The sequence below is a fragment of the Oreochromis niloticus genome, linkage group LG5 (genome assembly GCF_001858045.2).
Source record: "Oreochromis niloticus isolate F11D_XX linkage group LG5, O_niloticus_UMD_NMBU, whole genome shotgun sequence".
NCBI classification, from domain to species: Eukaryota; Metazoa; Chordata; class Actinopteri; order Cichliformes; family Cichlidae; genus Oreochromis; species Oreochromis niloticus.
In genome coordinates, this window is record NC_031970.2 from 22,735,376 (window position 1) to 22,755,339 (window position 19,964).

General features: G+C 41.3%; 1 protein-coding gene across 1 annotated transcript; it reads left to right on the forward strand.

Moving 5' to 3' along the window:
- Nucleotides 1-1,824: 1,824 nt before the first annotated feature.
- LOC100696431 (probable G-protein coupled receptor 22) lies at nucleotides 1,825-19,367 on the forward strand. The gene is made up of 2 exons (XM_005469538.4): nucleotides 1,825-2,338; nucleotides 15,416-19,367. The coding sequence occupies exon 2, from the start codon at nucleotides 15,524-15,526 to the stop codon at nucleotides 17,210-17,212; it is 1,689 nt and encodes a 562-aa protein (XP_005469595.1). The 5' UTR covers nucleotides 1,825-2,338; nucleotides 15,416-15,523; the 3' UTR covers nucleotides 17,213-19,367.
- Nucleotides 19,368-19,964: the final 597 nt, after the last annotated feature.

Genomic DNA, 19,964 nt, shown 5'->3' on the forward strand with positions numbered 1-19,964 from the left:
GGTGGTTGTGGCTCAGGAAGTAATTGGAAGCCTGGTGGTTTGATCCCTCTGTGCATACCAAATCATGCTTGGGGAATATACTGACCCCAACCTGCTCCCATAGTGTTCATCAGAGTGTGAATGACATAGACATAGACTTTATTATCCCACACTGGGAAAATTCAGTTGTTACAGAAGCACAATGGTCTGCAAGAAAAAGTGAATTAGAGATATATTAGACACATTAAAAATTAAAATAAATAAGAAGAAAGTATAAATATATATTTTTTTTTTTAAAAAGACAAAAACTTGCATATGTGCAATGTACATGAAGGACCTGTGATAGCACTCTGCAGTCTACAGCTGAAGGAGCTGCTCAGGGCCTCTACAGTCGAATGCAGCGGGTGAGAGGTGTTGTTCATAATGGATATGAGATTGGCTAACATCCTCCTCTCACCCACCACCTCTATGTAATAAGGGGAATTGTCCAGGACAGAGCTGGCCCTCCTTACCAGTCTATTAGGCCATATGTGTGTAATGTGTATGAATGTTAGACAGAAAGCACTTAAGCATAGAGAAAAAAAAATCTGGTGTGAATGGCGCTTGTAATAAATACTTTGAGTGCTCAAACAGGGCAGAAAAGTGTTGTATAAGAACCAGTCCATTTATTGGCTGTATACATCTTGTTATCCACATCTTGTTATTTAAAAAAAACAACGTTAACTAACTGATATAATTTTGTTAACTTGGAAAACTAAAGTAAAATTAATATATTGATGGAATATTCTTATTTTTAGTATTTGATTGTTGATTGAAATGACTAAAACTAACACTGAAACTAATAAAAATCCGACTAAACCTAAACATTTTCAAACGAGAAAAAATAAACTCCTCTCTAAAGAATGAGTTGATCCAACAGATGACTAATTAGTTTGTTTTTTTTAAAACATTAAAGGTTTCTCATTCAGAAATGATTCCACCATCTGTTACATCTGTATGCCTCTAGCATACATGAGTCATCGCTGAAATTTCAGACGCAGGTGTAAAAGGTTCAAGAAGAATTTAACTATTCAAAGTGTGTTTGGTAATTATTTTTGCTTTCCTAACACATTTGAACATGAGAAAGCGCCTTAATGTTTTTTGTTTGTTTTTTTCGCCCTGTGGGAGTTTATGAACAAAGAACAGCTGACATCAGCTGCCCCAGCTCCCCTTTAGAGACTGCCAAGTGCACATACCTTTTATCTAAATCCACCTTTGCACATTATCTTAAAAATACTTGCATTGTGATTTAAGCCCCTAAAACAAACAGAGGCATGAGAACTACGCTGACAAGGGACCTTATATCGACTCTGTGCTCAAGGTCACACATTTATCAGTGGGTGACCTTGATCCCTGCACAGAGCTAATGGCACAGTGTTCACAGTGCACCAGATAGAAGGATGTGCCTTACAGTGGATGGCAATCTCGTGTGATATATGGTGTCAAACTTCATGAATCTGTTCTTTAACCAGTACATCCACCAGCTGCACCAGCACCAGCGGCATCATGCATATGAAAATTCTGAATCTGAGCTGTGCAGACATTCACTGTACAGCCCCCAGTGCAGCCAAGACAGACCCTCAAATAGCCTCCTTCACAATGGTGACGGGGGCAAAGTGATATTATCATGTCAAGAATATATCCAGTCATTTTCCTTTGAGGGAGACATGTGAAGTGTGCCTAATGTTTTGCGAGAGGGAGGGTAGGAGACTGGGAAATCTCACTGAATTACTACAGAAGAGCGTTCACCCTTGAGGAATTTCAGGTCGTCCTTGTGAAAGGCTACCGTCACACACACACACACCAGCCCCCCACCGCTCCTCCTGCATCCCTGTCTCCACCCCTTCCAACGAAAACCCCCCTTTCCATCCTTCCTCCACCCTCTGCTTGCAGATCACCGTATTGGTCGTTGGGATGGAGTGGCGACTGCGCTCCAGCGAGCGGTTAGCGCATGATCATGCGTTTGGCCGGTCCTTACGTGGGATGCTGTACAAGTCCGCGGAATAAAAGTGGACAGGTGTAGCGCGCCTTGTTGAATGGGGGAGTCTAAGAAAAACGCCAAGACACACTCTCATCTTACCTTATTCGCGAGCGCACAGCAGCCACTGGCTGCGCCCCGTATCTGCAGCCGTGAAGGGTTTCCCCCCCTCCCGTTGTAATATTTATGACAAAACGGAGGCAAATTATTCCGGTCACGTTTTTGGCTGACAGCCGGCTGTCCTGGAGAGCGCTGGAGTGAATCGGGGGTCCAGTGCTCGAGAAAGCGCAGCGCACCGACACCTGCAGTAGGATGTAAAGGGAATTCCCATTAACCAAGCTGGTAAGTTTAACATCTGTCTAAGGCACTTTTTCTCATTAGACTTGCTTTTATTAATTCCTAGTATCTTAGGCATACATCCCAACTCTCATTTGACTAGAAAGGGTTTTGGCTGTCAAATGGATACTGCAAAATAAAACAAATGCTGGGTCTCTTATGGCGGGATAAGACAGTTTTATTGCATCTTACAGGCACCAATAACAGCACATTAGAGGGATCTTTTTAATCGCTTTCTTTCGTTCTCAAATATCAAGTGATCAGCAGGACAGCAATCATTCAGCAGTTTGTGACGGTGTTGATTGGCTTCACCGTTCTGTTCAGTAACAGCAGACAAGTTTCTTGTATTGCAGTAAAAAATAAATCAAAATCTAATCTTTTTTGGGGGGGGGGCACTGTGCTGTTATTTTCTCTGATTCTTTTTGAATATGGATCAGATGATGATTTTCATCCTCCAAGTCCCCCATTTTTCAGAGACCCACAGTGATTGTTATGCTTCAGCCACATGCATGCGCCACGCTTGGTGAAGGTGCACCGTTTGATCATTTTAAGAGCGAGGACTCGGTGCATAAACTAACGTTTTGACGTTTAATGTTTCAGTCAGATAAAATTATTCCACATTAAACATGATTAGTTGGTCTGGAACTGTTATAACCCACTGATATCATGATTTCAAAGGATAGTTTATCAAGGCTCTCCTGCATTTATTTACATATCTTACATTTATGCATATATGCTTAATAGCATAATATTTTTGGTCGAGCTGCTGCCCTTCATCAAAGCCTGCGAAAAATATGAATATTAATGACTGGATGGTTTGTGCTGTAGAGTTTTGATTTTATGTAAAAAGAAAATAAATGTGACGATGTCTTACCGTTAAGCTCCCGGGTCTACCTTAAATTTCCTGGAGGAAATAGCAATGGTTTTTAAGGTCTACATTATTATGTTGATAGTTTCTCGCAGACTGTCTCTTTGAGTGAAGAGCAGGACGGTTTTAAACACTCCTCTCTTCTTCATTAGATATAAAAAAGGAGAGCATTGGTACACTGCTCTTGTGAGATAGGTTTCTGCCTGCCAAACAACTTTGCACCTGCAAAGCAACATATTTTCCAGTAGTTACAGTGCTGCTGCCCGTTTGCAAGAAGTCATCTGCATGATAAAAATGAAGGAAAATATTTACATAGCATCATATTTGTGCACAGCAGGAAGCTTTTTTATTATTACATTAATTAATTCATTAATATGAATTAAGAATTTTATGAACTTTTTTGTTCACTCATTTCTCACATTATTGCATTGAATTCCTCTTTCACACACCCTCTGACATGTCGTAATCACTTGTAACACCTAGCGCTATATATACTGCAATAATGTGTCAGCTAATTAAAATTTCTGCTGAGCTCAGCCTAAAATACTGGGGCATTGTTTTTTTTCTCAGTAAATCTAACTAGAAAAAAATACATATAAAAGGGGGCTCACTGGGTTTTTTTTACAAAGATAAACTAAACACATTCAAAATCCAGCTAAAAAAAGGGGCTTGAAGAGTACTCTTCAGTAACACAACTATATCAGTTTTGGTAACTTTTAACCCTTTTTTGGACAAAGATGCATATATGGTAACTTGATTTGGAACATAACAATAAAACATGTTTTAAAAAGTCTTGTAATAACAAAAAAGATGAACTCTCTCTGTTGTTAAATTGTATGTTACACAAGACAGATTATTGTATTTCACATGTAGCTTCATGTTGAGTGGCATGTGTCAGGAGTACAAGTGTGCTCATTTAAGAGCTTTGTTTCTTTTGCATTCCCCGCTGTGAGTCTCAAAAGGGCTAATTTCAGTGTGTTTCCATTTCCATTCACTCTTATATAGTAGCAGCTTGTATGTTTGCTTTGCATATGGGTCATTATGTGTTTGCGATTATGCGTGTATTTATAGAGGAGCTTTGATGCTGCTGGTAGGGAAATTTGCCACCACGCGTGTCACTCTCTAGCTAGATGTCGCAGCACAGTCAAAAGCAGCCATAATTTGTTTCAGCGCAATAAGCAATGGAGTACTGTACTTATAATCTGACATGCTGATTTATATATCAACACTGAAGTGGAGATGATTAATGGGTACTGCAGGACAACATCAGTGTGGGAAAAGTACACAAGATTTATGGGAGAGCTGCTCCATTGCTATAATAAGTTCCCAGTTTCTCTGTTGGCAGAATCTTGTTTTAACACAACTGATGGTTTTATTACATCCTTTTACTTTTTATGTGTAACGAATGTGTTTAATTTGTTTTTAATTGGCAATGAAATTTTCAGCGATGTAAGTGTCATGTTCAATTTTTGTTTGTTTGTCTGTCGTGAATACGTTTTGAAGGATGTGTGCAAAATCACTCTGCAGTCACTGAAAATCTCATTTACTGCTGTCCAAGCCTCCAGCAAGGTTTAAAAGCAGCTGTAATTAAGGACATCTGTAGTTAAATTAATCAAACAGTGTCTATATTTGTATGTTCCTAATTAGAACAATATTTCCACTGCACTGGTCACATCCTTTTTTCAGTTAACCTGACTCATTGATAAAAGCTGTCAGACCTCTGTGCTATTTTTGAACATGAAGTATAAATGTGCCCACATTCGTGCATAAAATTGTCACAAATTATTTTATTTTTTTTAAAGGGAAGCAGCCTTGGGAATTACACAACAAAGAAAACTCAAGACTTTATAAATGCCATTAACTTCCTTGTCCACAGATAGAGCGATAAATGATGGCTGAGATTGCTCTTCCTTCTTTTCAGTGCACCAGCGGTCACTGTGTGAAATTAAAATCCACACTAAACCTAATTTCCAAATAACACTGTTCCTTGATGTGTGCGAGTGCAGAGAAACAGGTGAAGCAGATGAGGGGGATGATAGTAGAAGCACAGCACACGAAGAGCAAATATAGAGAGAGGATGGAACAATACATCATTAGAAAAGCAGAGTGTAGTGAGCATGTGTAAATAGACTATCAAGAAAAGAGAGGCAGAGGCAACAAGGAAGAGAACTCCATTATTCCACCCATCTGTATACTAACACTGCAGGATTTTGTTTTTGCTTTGCTTACGTAACATATTTGCTTATGATGTAATATAATATAATATATAATATAATACATGTACATATTTATGTCAATCACACCTCTGCTACATTGACTGTAGACAGGTGTGTATAGAAATTATGGTGTTATGTACACCATGTTTGAGCATGTGTTTGTGTTCCCTTCCTCAGATTAAACTTCTAAATCTGTCATCAATATAGATGCTTGCAGTGAATCTTTCCCCTCTTGGCCAATGATGTCCTGTCTGCAGGAGATGAATGACATTAATTGAGATTTAATTGCCTTCTAGAGTGAGATAGCTTAATCATTTTAACCTGGTGCAGACAACTTCATCATCACTTAGATTTACTCCACTGCACTGAAATGCCTTCAAATCTTTTTTTTTCTTTCATTTTCAGCTTTTGGACCTCTTGAACTGCTCCCCAGTTCTCCTAAGCTCAGTCACTGAGTGGACATTGAGTGTGAGTCTGCTTCAAAGAGCAGAGAGAGAGTGCATAGAGAGATTTCTCTCTCTGTACCCACTGATTGAAAGCAAGGTCAGGTTTAGTTTAATCTGACTGGGAGCACTACATTAGGGTAAAATTGTCCCATTAGCTTTGAATGATAAAAAAAAATAATTAAATAGCTGCTCCGTTGCTGACACACAGTTTCAGTGGGTCACTTTCTTTTACACCCTTTTTTGGAGCTTTTGACCATTAGTAGTGCCGTGGAGCAGTGTTGTTATGCTTCAGTTGCTGTTTTTGCTTGTACAAAGCTGCTCATGCACAAGTTAGAGAGCAACAATGGTCTCACGCTTTTATGCTTTTCCACTAATACAACCTTAATGAGCCAGCGATTGCAGGGAAACATGCAAAACATTTCGATAAGCCTAAAAGAATTAAACAAATTTGATGTTATTGTGCAGTGAACTGAGCCTAGTCAGGAGTGATAACATGAAAATGTGCTTGTTTAGCATACAACTCTACAGAACACAGTAAAAAAGATCTTATCTCTCCATATGGCAAATGCAAAGAAAATAAAGGAGCCACAATCCAACTTGCTGTTTTGTGTTAAAAAACAAAAATACAATCACTGCGTCATTGATTCAAATCTTGCACAATAAGCCTTCACTGGGTGTGTGGGGATACTTTTCTTTACATGTACACTATTGTTTATTCTGCCATGTTAAGCAATCTTTCCAGATGGAGGAAAAACTTAAGTGTGCAAACCCAATTAATGCACTTGTCAAGATTTACTCTGTTGAAACAATGTTGGATGCCTTCCCAGAGAAAAACAGAAATTTTGTACTGAATATCCAAATATTAGGGAACTCCAGGTTCCCCCAAGGCAGCTAAACTGCATCTTTAACTGTGCACTATTTATGAACCCCTGATATAAAACTTTGAATGCAAAATTTTTGCTATGTATGCCCGAAGCCCTGTCATCTTTAAGATATAAGATTTCATGATGTTTCTTTCTGAGTCTGCAGACATAATCTAACTGTTTTCACAGGTTATGCATTAGATAATTTGGTAAGTAAATCTAATGCAAGTTTTCAGCAATAAATAAAATAAGAGTCACCCTTTTATTAAAGGATAAAGAAAGACCAATCCCACCATCCTGGGATAAAAGCTTATGTTTGTCTGAGACTTTGAGCATTTATGAATTGATACATTTAGTGTGGCAATGTAGATATGTGTAAAATAACATGGATTCAAGCTACTCTGGGCTAAATAAGTGGCGCTAAGCCTGTTATCACACAGCTGCTGGTTTGGCATTACCAGAGTGTCATTAAAGTGGCCGCAGAGCTCACACTGTGACTTGACTATTTATTTACAACACTCCAGTACAATATAAATCATGAGAGGTGGGCACAGCACTTGAGCGTGATGACTCCATTCAGACTATCCATTATTCCTGGTGGAAAATGCTGCTGAAATGGAAAAGTGGAGGGACACACTGCTAATCACAATCACTTTACAGCACATAAGAAATGAAGGAGCATTTATCTATCCTGTTTTGTTGTCTTATATCATTGCTAATCATTTCCATTCTGTCATTATGTGGCAGTGGACAGCCTCCTCCTCCACCTCATCATCATCATCATTATTATTGTTATTGTTATTATTGTGTTTTATTTATGCTTTGACCAGCTCTCACACTTGATTTTAATCGCTGCTTCTTTTAGAAAGCTGTGATTGCACAGCAGCCTTGATTAGTGCTTATTGATGGGTGGTGTGTGCAATAACAAAATTATGGGCTTGACAGTTTAGAGCTGGATAGATGATATAGAGGAGTATCTTTAATGAACGGGGGAGCCAAATGAAATCCATCGAACGTGCTGTCAGGTGGTAACGATGTCTCACACCCTGTGGACCAGAGCTGTTTAGGGACCAGAGTCTTATTTCTATACAGAGCTGAACTAATAGGTTACAGACCTGCCTAGCATGGCATCTTTATTAATGTCAAGGTAGCAACCTGTCAGAAATAATGTATCATATAGAAGATGTCTGGATATTCTGGTGTCGTTTTGTGTAATCCATGGGAGGCTTCTTGCACAGTTGCATTATAAAGCTAGTTTAATATTAAAAATCACAGTCTGTCCTGAAGGTCTTGGGAGATTACACAAAGATATTGTAGACTATAAAAGCAAAGAGCCATGTGCTGGTTGTAAGATAGATGGTGTAGGGGGGTGATGGTGCAACTATTCAAAGGAGAAATGGATTGTGGTAGTGAGCGGGGAGCAGACTTTTCCCTCGAGCGAGCACACAACTCAGCATCCATCTGCACACCCCTAAGCCTGCCTCCTATCCATCACTCCCTCACTGCACCTACCTCCCGCTTTTATCTTACCTCCTGCTACCCCCATACCTTTCTCCTCCACTTGTGTGGCTGGGATTCAGCAGTTTCTTAAGCACACAACATGTCATTCACCTCAGATAGCAATCCATCTTCCACTGTATCTGTGGAGTGCAGACGGGCAGGGAGAGCGAGCAGAGACGTGGGCTGGCAGTGGGTGGCAGTTAGTAATACATTGTGGACTACATCGTGTACTTGTATGTCTTTGGTAAGCTTGGCAGGATTTATGCCAAATTTGAAATTTTTATGGGTTTGTGATTGTTTGGCCTCACTTAAGAGAAGTGTTGTTGAGTTACAGGTGGATATTTCCACCTGTAACAAGCACACAGTAATGATGTTGTTGTGTGCGTTTCTCCCGAAGTTCCAAAAGCTGTCCTGATGAGGAGCACATTAGTTAGGTCGGTGCTCTCACTGAACTGGATCTATTGCTGGCCTGTCCAGGCTGCTTTACTGGGAGCCTGCCAGGGATGCTGCTGCCCAGCTGGTGGCTGCTTGCCCTTAGTGCTGTGAGATGAATTACATGGGAAAATTAAGCCTTTGATCGATTGTCTTGCTGCGGACATCAGGAATACCTAAGACAACCATGAGTCAGCATGCCGCATCCACCATCATCCTGTTTGCATTCACTTTTCCCCCTCTTTATCTCCTCTCCTGTCCTATCACTCTCCCTACTGATTTACTTTCTTCCCTAAATGTCAACTTTTGGTGATAGTCTTGTCGAATCAAAGAACAAAGCCTTTGTTCTCATCTCACCATTTTGTACTGACATTTTACAAGGAAAAATCCATCAGAAAAGAAGGAGATAACAGTTTTTCCGTACTGTAGATAGGAACCTAAATAAGCCATAGTACAATGAAGCTTCCATCTTTGTACTCAGAGGCAGTGCTCTCTTGGTACGGGTTAATATTATAACATTTTCCTTCTCTCATCGCTTTTGGTAAGAGCCTCGACATTTACATAAGAACACTGACAATCTGACAATCTCCATCCTTGAGGAGAGAGTCACAGTTAAATATCCATCCATCCATCCATCCATTCTCTTCCACTTATCCTTATCAGGGTTGTGGAAGGGCTGGAGCCTATCCTCGCTACCATAGGGCAAGTGGTGGAGTACACCCTGGACAAGTCGCCAATCTGACGCAGCACAGTTAAATAGTTTTAAACAAATTAAAAGAGATATTTACATCCATCAGGAGAACTTAAGAACTTCTTGCAGTAGGAGACACCAAGTAGACTAGCTTAAGTCAATCCACAGTCCCAGTCAAAGTAATGCTTACTGCATGGAAAAAAGAGCTGTATATCTGTCATCCTGAAGTGCTTCCACTTCATATTCAACCTTTGACACCTTTGTCTTATTTTTCCAACTTACAGCAACACTCAGATTCATGAATCATCCAAAGACAACAAACTCTCTGCAGAGATTCTGCAGATATTGTCTTCTGTAAAAATGAGTTTCTTCCTCAGATAGATGCAAATTGAGCACTAAAAGCATTCTGTTTTTTTACATAATTGGCCCATCATCCCAAGTCTCATACATACCAACCACTGTCACTTCTAGATTGCCTAGGACTGAGGTGAAAATTGGAACATGATCCTAGGCACAGATCAGCACTTTCAGCAGCAGCAGGTACTGCAGATACCCTGCCACGCAGCAGCACGATGGACTGAGGTCACGACACGCAGGACCAGATTCAATAAACTGTTTGTGCTTCACTGCAGACGTGCAAGGAAAATGTGTGTGTGTTGTTCGTGTCCAGGGAGTTCTACTAGTTTTGAAGTGAATGTCAAGTGACTTTACCAATTAGGTAGCATAATGGAAATGACTTTATAGTGCTTTTACAAAGTTGGGTCTCGAAGCCAAGTTCAATGAAAGGAAAGCAGTAAAAAATATAAAAGCAGTGGTTGACTAAACACAGGTGGCAAAGAGCTGTGCCATTAACTCGGAACCTGAATTTTATCTTGACTTCTACTGAGCTACTTCTTCACTCTGAACTTGTGCAAAGTGCATTTTGTCTGCTCCCTGGTGGCTGCGATTGGAACAATGTATTGTACTCTTGCTATAATTATTTATATACACCCTTTTCTTCATCTATTTTTCTCTTTTTCCTCGCTCTCTCACAGTAAGAAATATGGCAAGAAACACCTCACGCCATGTTGTTTTAGATGATGCCTGGGACGCGAGCATGCCTACTGTTTGTCTTGTGCTGGGAAGAAGTAATTAAGCCTCTGGCAGCAAACTTGTTGTCAGGAGTACAAATTAAATACATGGAGAGCTTGTTTGTACCTGTGTGCAGAGTGAATGCAAGATCACAAAGCAGGAGGAAAGTTCGAAAAGAAAGGAGGAAACTGAAGTTTTTGGCACTAACGGGATCTGCTTTAGTATTCACCCTCTGATAATGTGAGAACAGGCTTGACAGCTTGTCATCTCCTGCCCAACACCTATAACGACCCTGACAGCAGGGCCCAGGAAGCTGTGAAATCTAGGACACAGTTTGTTGTTTTGGAGAGACTCATACAAGCTACAGTAAATGAGACACCAGATGTGATGAAAACATCTGTAAAGCCTGAGTAAAATCTCCCCTTGACAGTTACTCATTCGGTTCCACGCCGAACCAAGCAGTCATTTTATTTCGCTTTCAGTACATGATTGTAAATTCTGCTGGTGATTGATAAGAGAGGACCCATGGGGCTACCCAAACCAATTTACCAGAATTCAACAGTGCTGCTGCATTAAACTTTAAAATTGCTTCTCAGATTTATTTGCCTGGTTTAGCACTAAAGGCAAAGCCGTTTTGCAATGTAAAATTTTGTACATGCCTTAAAGGTGTAATAAGTGGGATACTTTGTTTCAGGGCTTAAGGAATGTTTTTTTTTTTAAAGTTTCTTTACTTAACTTTTAATTCTAAGGCACATTAATGCAGGGGTAGCTGGTGTTTGTGTTGCCAGACAGTGCTACAGCATGATCTGATGGCTTGACTATGATGGCTGGGAGAGAGGACGTGGTAAGTGGTGTGGAAGGAGGCATAAGTGCGATGAGGGTTGTGCAGGGAAAAGCAGACCAGAGACAGACAGCCCTGTCTCTTTAACCCTGTTCTCAAACATTGTTGTATTTACTGTTTCGTTTATCAACTGCCTGCCCTCCACCACGATGGCCCAAAAGGTTAAAATCAGAGTCTATGGAAAGAATTTATCTCTAGGCAGCACCGCTTGTCCTTCCTCTCACACTGGATTGTGGGCAGAGTGGACACTCGACTTACTGTCCCATATTTAAGTACAAAGTGGTGTTCTACAAGGGTATGTTCAGGCCATAGACTCTATAAAACACTGACGTAGCTTCTGGAGCACAAACATTAAGCCAATGCAGAAGTACATTAACCCTGCATTCGATCTGAAGACCACCAGAAGACGATAGCTGTGGTTTCAGGAAGACTGCTAGCTCTATACAGGAAAATGGCTTTCTGTCTTCCTCTGTAAACACTGTCCTTCTGAGTCCATGGACTCGGGCCACGTCGCCTGAGCCCACTTTGTTGTGCTCAGTAGTGGCTTACGTATTTGCTTTGCTAATCAAAATGATGCTGGTTCAAGCCCAGTTGACATAAACCAGGAAGGGTATCTGGTATAACTGTCTACCACTCACTTTAAAATCATTAACGACATTAATCTTTTTGAGACAGAGATTCAACATTGACAAAAATACCTGTACTTTTTGGGATTTAGAGATTGAAACTTCAAAGGATCTGTAATTACACTCAAACCTTTTGGATAACACTTCAGAATAGGTTTTCTGAAAAAGACTGTCAAGCACCCATATTAGAATTCAACAATATTAAACTTGCTGCTAAAATGATGGACAGGAAAAAGGGAATTACTACCACATCTTTGTTATTATGGCCAAACAATTTACCACAGGTGCTGTTTCTTAAATATTGTGCATAATTTTCAGGAATAAAATGATTGATTTTAAGAAGACATGAAACATAAAAGCTAAACAAGCCTTGGACATTGCAAAAAACATTCACCTATTGTTTTGTAATTAGACCTCTGTATTTTATTTATTACCTTCTTAATATTTCATGTCACTTTTTTCTTGTTATTATTAACAGTTACTCGTGTGCTCGAGTCATGTCATGCTAGCTATGTTTATAGTTCTGGCACTAGCTGGTTAACTTCAGTAGACATCTATGAAACACAATACACAGACATCTTAGCAGTTAATGTTGGGTTTACAATCAATCCAAAAAAATCTGTTTCTTTCTTTTACCTTCACCCCTTTTTTCAAACTTTCTAGCAATCGTACAATTTGTACCTCTAAGTTTGTTTTTCTTATCCTTCCCCCGCCTGTCTAAATTGGCAATCACACTGTTGATGTAATTTCAGCTGGCAAAGTTTCACCTTGTTTACAGCCATCTTCTGTTGCCACAACTCGCTCAACCCAACAACCCACTTTCTTGCATCCAAACACCCACACCCTGTGACTGATTGCAATAAGGCTGCCACAATAACACAAAACACTTGTTAGAACAAAAAAATAAATTGATTGATGATGATTCTTGCAACTTTCCTCAGTTACTGTGATAACGACTTGCACGAGGAGGATCAGCAACCGCAGATGAACCTTAGTGTTTTAAGTTCTCACTAAAAGGACAGAAACACCTGTGATTATTACAAAAACTCCCCAAAGTTCACCAGTCTGTCTTCTTTAATTTTATTCTCCCCACGTCCCTGTAAAAACTAGGCTATTGTCAGTTTTGCTGCCCGCAGGTCGAAGTCACAGCTGCTCATATAAAGGCCTTCTGACATTTTGTCTTGCTGGGAGCAAACACATGCTAACTTTGATGTTTTCTACTCTATTGCCTCTGTCCCTTTGTAACTCTTACCGCTTCATCCCAAGTATCCTCTGTCGCAGGACTCATTAGCCATAGAAAAGGATAAATTGCACTTGTTGAAAGCTATCCTGTCTGCTCGCTGCCGGCCCGCTACACAGTCATCCTCTTGTAATTATTGGCAGGACAGTTAAGAGTAAAAGATGATGACTTGGTGTTTGCTGAAAGAGACTGACTTGTGGATAATTTTAGTCTCTGTTTTGTTGTCACAATGTCTGTGAAAAATACAGTTTAGGTGACAGGTGACTGTTGTGTCACACCTTTCAGTTTTTGTCAGCCATTTATTGATTTAAAAGTCTTTCCCAACCCTAATTCGCCACAGCGGTTAAACAACACTCACATGTGCTGGAAAGCACAATGCTGACAATGTTGCCACTGTGATTGGTTTAAGCGAGTGTTAGCTCCATGACACGCTGTTGCAGCGTGTTGTTCACCATATTGATCAAAGACAAACATAACCAATATCAATAACACTGAAAGACCTAAGACTACTTAGTTTTAAAGTTTCACTCCTGTGATGAAGTCTGTGAACTGATTCAGTTTTTATGATTTTGAAAAAAATCATAAAAATCATAAAAACTTCAATAATAAAAGTGGGAAACACTACATTTTACTTTCGTGATACTTTGCCTTGCAATAATGATAAAGTAAAGAAAACATCTTAAACTGTAGCTAAAACACAGAAATTGAACACAGTCACTCATAACTGTTTTATCCGGCCACTCAAAATCAAAATGAGACCACAGGTACACTTGGGAGGGTGTGACAGGAAGTGTGTTTATGTGCTCCCTCGCCTCAGGCTTGTTAAATTGGCAGATCGATGATGCTTTAAATCAATGTTCCAGCACCACCGCAAACCCCATGAAACCCATTAGTGAATTAAGATAGACCACTGTTCCGCATTGAGTCCTGCTCTGCCTGCAGGTGCTTTCCACATGACAAATGGGAGGGAAACTGTGAAATAAAACAAAGAGAAAAGGGCAAACAAGAGGGTGAGAACAAAAAGTGTGGCAGAGGAAAGCTGGGGTCAGCGCTGCCACTGATCTGTAGCTCTTCTTTAGACCGACACTCGAGGGAATACTTTAATTCTTTAAAGCAAATCATGAAGGCATCTTCTCTTGACCTAATCACTTTGTATGATTCCCTCTAATGCAGGAGAGCGTCCAACCAGCCGTGAATAACATGCTGTACATGCAAAGCAGTCAGCCAGCAAACTGAAAAGCAACGGAGTAGAAAGGGATGTGGGGGATGTAGGAAGGAGAAGGAGAAAGAGGGGGTGTGGAGAGAGGATGCCAGGGGAGCTGGTCTTTCTCTGATAGCATTGTTTGTGCGCCACTGTCTGTGGATCATTGATCTATTCGTCTTCGTTACATTTCCCTGTGAGAACTATTAACTGCTGCCACCCTCAGTTGGCTGCCTGCAATGTTGACATGCACTGCAAATGTCCTTGCTACCAATGCTCCTGCCACCTCTTCTCCTGAAAGTAGAAGCTGAAGATTTTATAGAGCCCGTGAAAAAAAACAGAAAGATGATTTAACAACAAAGCTCGACATTTATTGGGTTTGTACGGGTATGTCGTAAATTCACAAGGTGGGTTGTTAATCACTTAGGAATGGGTACTCGTAGAGGTAGATGTTAGACACAACACGTAGTACGTTACTGACATGTTGACGGTGCAGGTGTGTTGGTTTATTCCTGTTTATCTGTACATGCTTTATCCAGCCAGCTTTCTGACCCACATAATGTATGTTGCATAAGAATGAATCAAACATTCGCCCACTCATGTTTATGAGGGAATGGTTTTTTTTCTTTTTAATTCTGCATACTATGTGGATTAAAGGTATATCACAAAAACACATCCTCACTCGATTGTTAAAATCTATACAGCTCAGAGATACTTTGTCTCTGTTTAATTCATTCAGACCTTCACGTACACCCCGAGACACATCCTGCCCCACATCCTACCTGAATTGTTACCACTGTCTGTATGAAACATGTTGTTGTTTCACTGTTGAGGCCAGCGAGACATCATGGGTCATCAGCAGCAGCTTGAACTGCACCCCACGACTCCGCTCGACTGCCGAGATCACTTTCACCTCCCTCATAGCTTCAGCTAGTAGCTTCCCCTCACTTGTGAAATTTGACAAGTTTGACTTGTACTTGTTGTGCAGCGTTATTTTTGAGTAAACTGACTGCTGAACTGCTTGATCACTCTCTGTCTCTCTTTCTCTTTCTTTTCTCCTCCATGTCTCTTCTTTTTATTTTTCTTAGATACAACCACATCTCCTCCATCGCTGTCTCCTTTGAGCCAGAGGAGAAGGGAAAATGGTCAGGTACGCCGGCCTCTGTTGCTATGTGTAAAGGACTGCCGCGGCGTCAATGGAGACCGAAGGCTATCGTGACCTCCTGGAGACCAGTGACGGCCAGGGGGTAGGCCTGCTGGATGGAGGGGGTGAGGTGGGTGTGGAGGAGGGCTGGAGCACGCCCTATCCTCTGGGCTTTCAGGTGTCTCTGACCACTGTGCTGATGCTGGAGCTTGTGTTGGGCTTCAGCAGCAACCTGACCGTTCTTGTGCTCTACTGCGCTCAGTCCAACCTGGTGGACTCAGTCAGCAACCTGGTCACAGTCAACCTTCATGTGCTCGACATACTGGTGTGCGTGCTGTGTCTGCCACTCACTGTGGCTGTGATCCTGCTGCCAGCAAATGAAAATGGAGTTAGCAGCCTGGCCACACTTTGCTGCTTCCATGAGGCCTGTGTGACGTTCACCAGCGTGGCTACAGCAGTCAATGTGTTAGTAATCAGCTTGGACCGATATGACATCTCAGTGCGTCCAGCCAGTCGTCTGCTGACCCCCAGACGTGCTGCGCTGCTCCTGGCAACTGTGTGGGCCTTGTCTCTGGCCGTTTTCTTCCTGCCCTTCCTCGAGGGGGACTTCTTCTCTTCAAGGGCTGAGGATGGTGAACACGAGGAGCTGGAAAGGCAGAACAATGACTCTCAGCTCATCACTGAACAGACCACCATTTTTTCCTCACTGTCACCTTCCTTATTACCCGCAACTACACCTCCATCCCCTTCACAACACCTGCCTCCAGTATGGCAGAACAGGACATTGCTTTGTGTTGGAGGGCAGGGGTATTACACAGGCTTGGCAATGTATTACCACCTGCTCCTCCAAGTGCCCTGCTTCTTTATCGCTGTGGCAGTTATGTTGTTCACTTACTCCAGGATCCTACAGGCTCTCAACATCCGCATCGGCTCTCACATGATGAGGAGTACACGTGCAAAGGACTCCACCTGCAGGATACGCTGCAGGAGGCAGAGGAAGAAGGACTTAAGCCTGCCCACAGAGGTAGTGTCCTCCAACCAGAACCAGAACCTCAGTCATCCTTCCCTCATTCCCTCCCCCACGCCTACACCAACATCACCCCCGCCACTCTCCTCCATGCCCCAAGGGATGTCTGACAGTGGAGCAACAGTCACCACTGTCAGCACTGCAGCGACCACCCCCATCGCAACCACACCCGCCACCCCAGTTTCTCCAACCCCACCTTCAGCCTCAGCTCAGACCCACGCCAACACACCACTGCCAGCTTCCTCCATGGGTGTACAGGCCTCAGTTTCTGCCATCATCGCTTTGCGGCGAGCAGTGCGGCGGCACCGGGACCGTCGGGAACGTCAGCGTCGCGTCCTGAAAATGTCCCTAATCATCATATCCACATTCCTCGGCTGCTGGGCTCCTCTGTCTGCAGTCAATGTTTTAATCCTGTGTATGGGTCCGAGCGACAGCCTGGTGCGGCTCCGTCTGTGCTTCCTGGCGATGGCTTATGGAACCACCATCTTTCATCCTCTGCTCTACGCTTTCACCAGGCAGAAACTGCGCCGCGCACTCAAAACACGTGTTAAGAAAAGGGTCGTTTCACTTCTGCAAGTGGACCCAGCTCCTAGTGGGGGGACAGTTATTCATAACTCTTGGGTGGAGGGAGGAGGCCAAAGAAAGAATCGCAAATCGCGGGTGGAGGCCAGTGATGGCACTGATCGATGCCTCACAGAGGCAGTGAGGGAATGAGGCTGGTCTTCAGAGTGTGGATGTATGAGTATGTGTGTGAATTTGAAGAACTATATGTATCTTACCAAGACAATGGAGATGGATTGTATAGATGAAGTGTAATGATCCATGGAGTGTGAGGAAAACTGACAACCAGCTAGCTTATAAAGATCAGGAGAAAGTCTCTTGGCCTCTTGCTACATGCAGATGTGGAGAAACATGAACTCTATTAGAGTCTGCTCTCCTTACCACGGCTGTCATTAGTCCACTTTCTGACTGACAAGATGGCCAGTGTGTCTCTGCGGCAATACTAGTCAAAATTTTTTATGACAACATCATAGCCATGACTGCTAATAATACTCACATCCACCCCACATGTAGGGTAAAGGATAGATAACCGCAAATACATACAGTACAGTGTTGCTCCTGCGTGCACTTTCAACTTGCATGTGCATGTACATATGCACAGGTAGATACACACACACTCATCCAATTATTGCACACTGATCTATATTTAATCATTATCTGTGAAAGCACATCGATATCTACCTGCACAGATATTCTCAGTGACAAAAACTAAATTATTAATGGAAGTCTCTGTTTCCCGTTCTTTGCTTTATTTTTTTTCATGCCTTAATTGAGTTATTAGTATTCTTATGGTGCTGATTGTCCTGCTGTATGTTTACAACAATGTATCAACTTCGAGTGAACTTGTTTGCATATAGAGAATCAAAGGCAGATAAATGCAAGCATTGAGATTCAAAGTTTACAGGCTCATACTAAACCAGGAAACTGCAAAAAAAAGAAGAAGACAAAAAACTGATTTAGACCTGATTTTCAATAAGCACCATGTTTTAGAAGAATGTGTGCAAGCAAAAGCTAAAAGGCATGAGTTTTTATTTTTTGTTTGTTTTTTACGGAAAATGAACTTTAATGACCACGGTTATGGAGAATATTTGTACGATAGCGTTTGTTTGCAAGTGTGCATGTATGCATGTGCGTTTGCAAAAGCTGCGTGGTTGCGTAAATGAAGAAATGTGTGCGTGTGTCACTGATTATGTGCAATAAATGAGCAAAGCAATGACCCACAGGATGTGAACAAAGAGAGTGTGAACAAAGACCTTTTGGCTTTCAACATATGTTTAACGGAAAGGCAAAAGGAAATCTTCTGATTAACAGGAAAAAAAAAAGCTGCTGGACATAAAAGTGAACGATATAGAGAATATGTAACTATGTATAAATGGCAGGAAACTGCTAAAAATACTGCTGAAAAAGGATCAACTTCACTTTTAAAGTGATAATTAAAGGGCAATATTTTCTGAAAACTTCAATAATAAAAGGCTCTCAAGTCACAGCAGGTTAACAAGCATGACAAACTTGAGATCAGAAAAATGGTGAAATCACCGCAGACGCGAGACACCTCTTTGTGTGAGCTGTTTGTTTCTCTGGATAGCAGAGTTACTGCTTTTGGTCAGAGGTTTGAATGATCACAGAGACAGACAGCCTCTGGACTGAGTCCTGGACATGTTACACAATATTGGTGTCTCTTTTTCTCCTCAGGGCTTTGTGTCAAATTCCCAGACTTGTTGGACAAAAAAACAAAAAAATAAAACAAAATGAAACAAAAAAAACCCAATAAGCCAGCCCTCAATCAACTGTTGTATTATGGGTGTTGCAGTAAGTAAAGATTTATGTCCACTAAGTAGATAGACTACACTTTTAACTTTGTATGGACTCAAGACTTGGAGTGCTCCTTCGGAGGGCTTTGGGCTATCTCCTCTTTCATCCTCACCCCTTTTACACTATTTGTGAACCAGACAGAAGGCAGTAATTCTTGTGTATTCATGTACATTTTTTCAGGGATGTAAATAATAAAGAATCTGAGTTAGGTTTTAGTCTAAAAAATAATAATAATAATAAAATCTAAATCCTTTACTTTGGCCACAATCATCTGCCGGACAGAAAATCAGCCATTGTGATAAACTCTTGGTGAGCTGGAAAGTTACTGTAAAGAGAAGATACATGTAAGTGAATTTGTGTTAATACTGTATGTGTGTACACTGTACTGTACATTTATGACCATGTGTATAGAGAAATATTAGTATTGTATAAGATTTATAATATGTGTCATTGTATAGAGCAGAACAGCATCTGTATTAAAAAGGTGATCAAAATCCATCTGTGTCACTCAATACTCATATCATGTCCAAGCTGTTTGTTTTTGTCAACACTCAAATATTGAACTGCTATTATTAGCGGATTTAGTTACACAGGAGAAGCTGTTTTCCCACATGTCTGCGTCGAGTCATTTTAAAAGCTGTTATGGCTCAGCAGGTAGTGCAGGTCATCTCCCAGCTGAAAGGTCAGTGCAGTCGGGATGACCCTACGCTGCCCCTACTATATTTATCAACAGGGAGTGTGGTAGGTAGAAAGCACTTAAGGAATATCTGTGTCAATGTGACTTGTAGTCTAAAGCGCTTTGAGTGCTCAAAAATAGTAGAAAAGCACCATTCAAGTAGTATCCATCCATGCATCAATTCTCTTTAGCTTATCCTTATCAGAGCTGTAGGGGGGACAGGAGCCTATCCCAGCTGTCGTAGGTCGAGAGGCGAGGTACGTCTTGGACAGACTGCCATTCTGTCACGATGCTAACCATACAAATAGTAGTAAGTTTATAATATTTGATATGAGGAAACTTTCTATTGGTTAGAGGTACTTGGCTAGGAGAGGAAAATGTGAATACAAAGCCGAGCAGATCATACAGAAATGATAC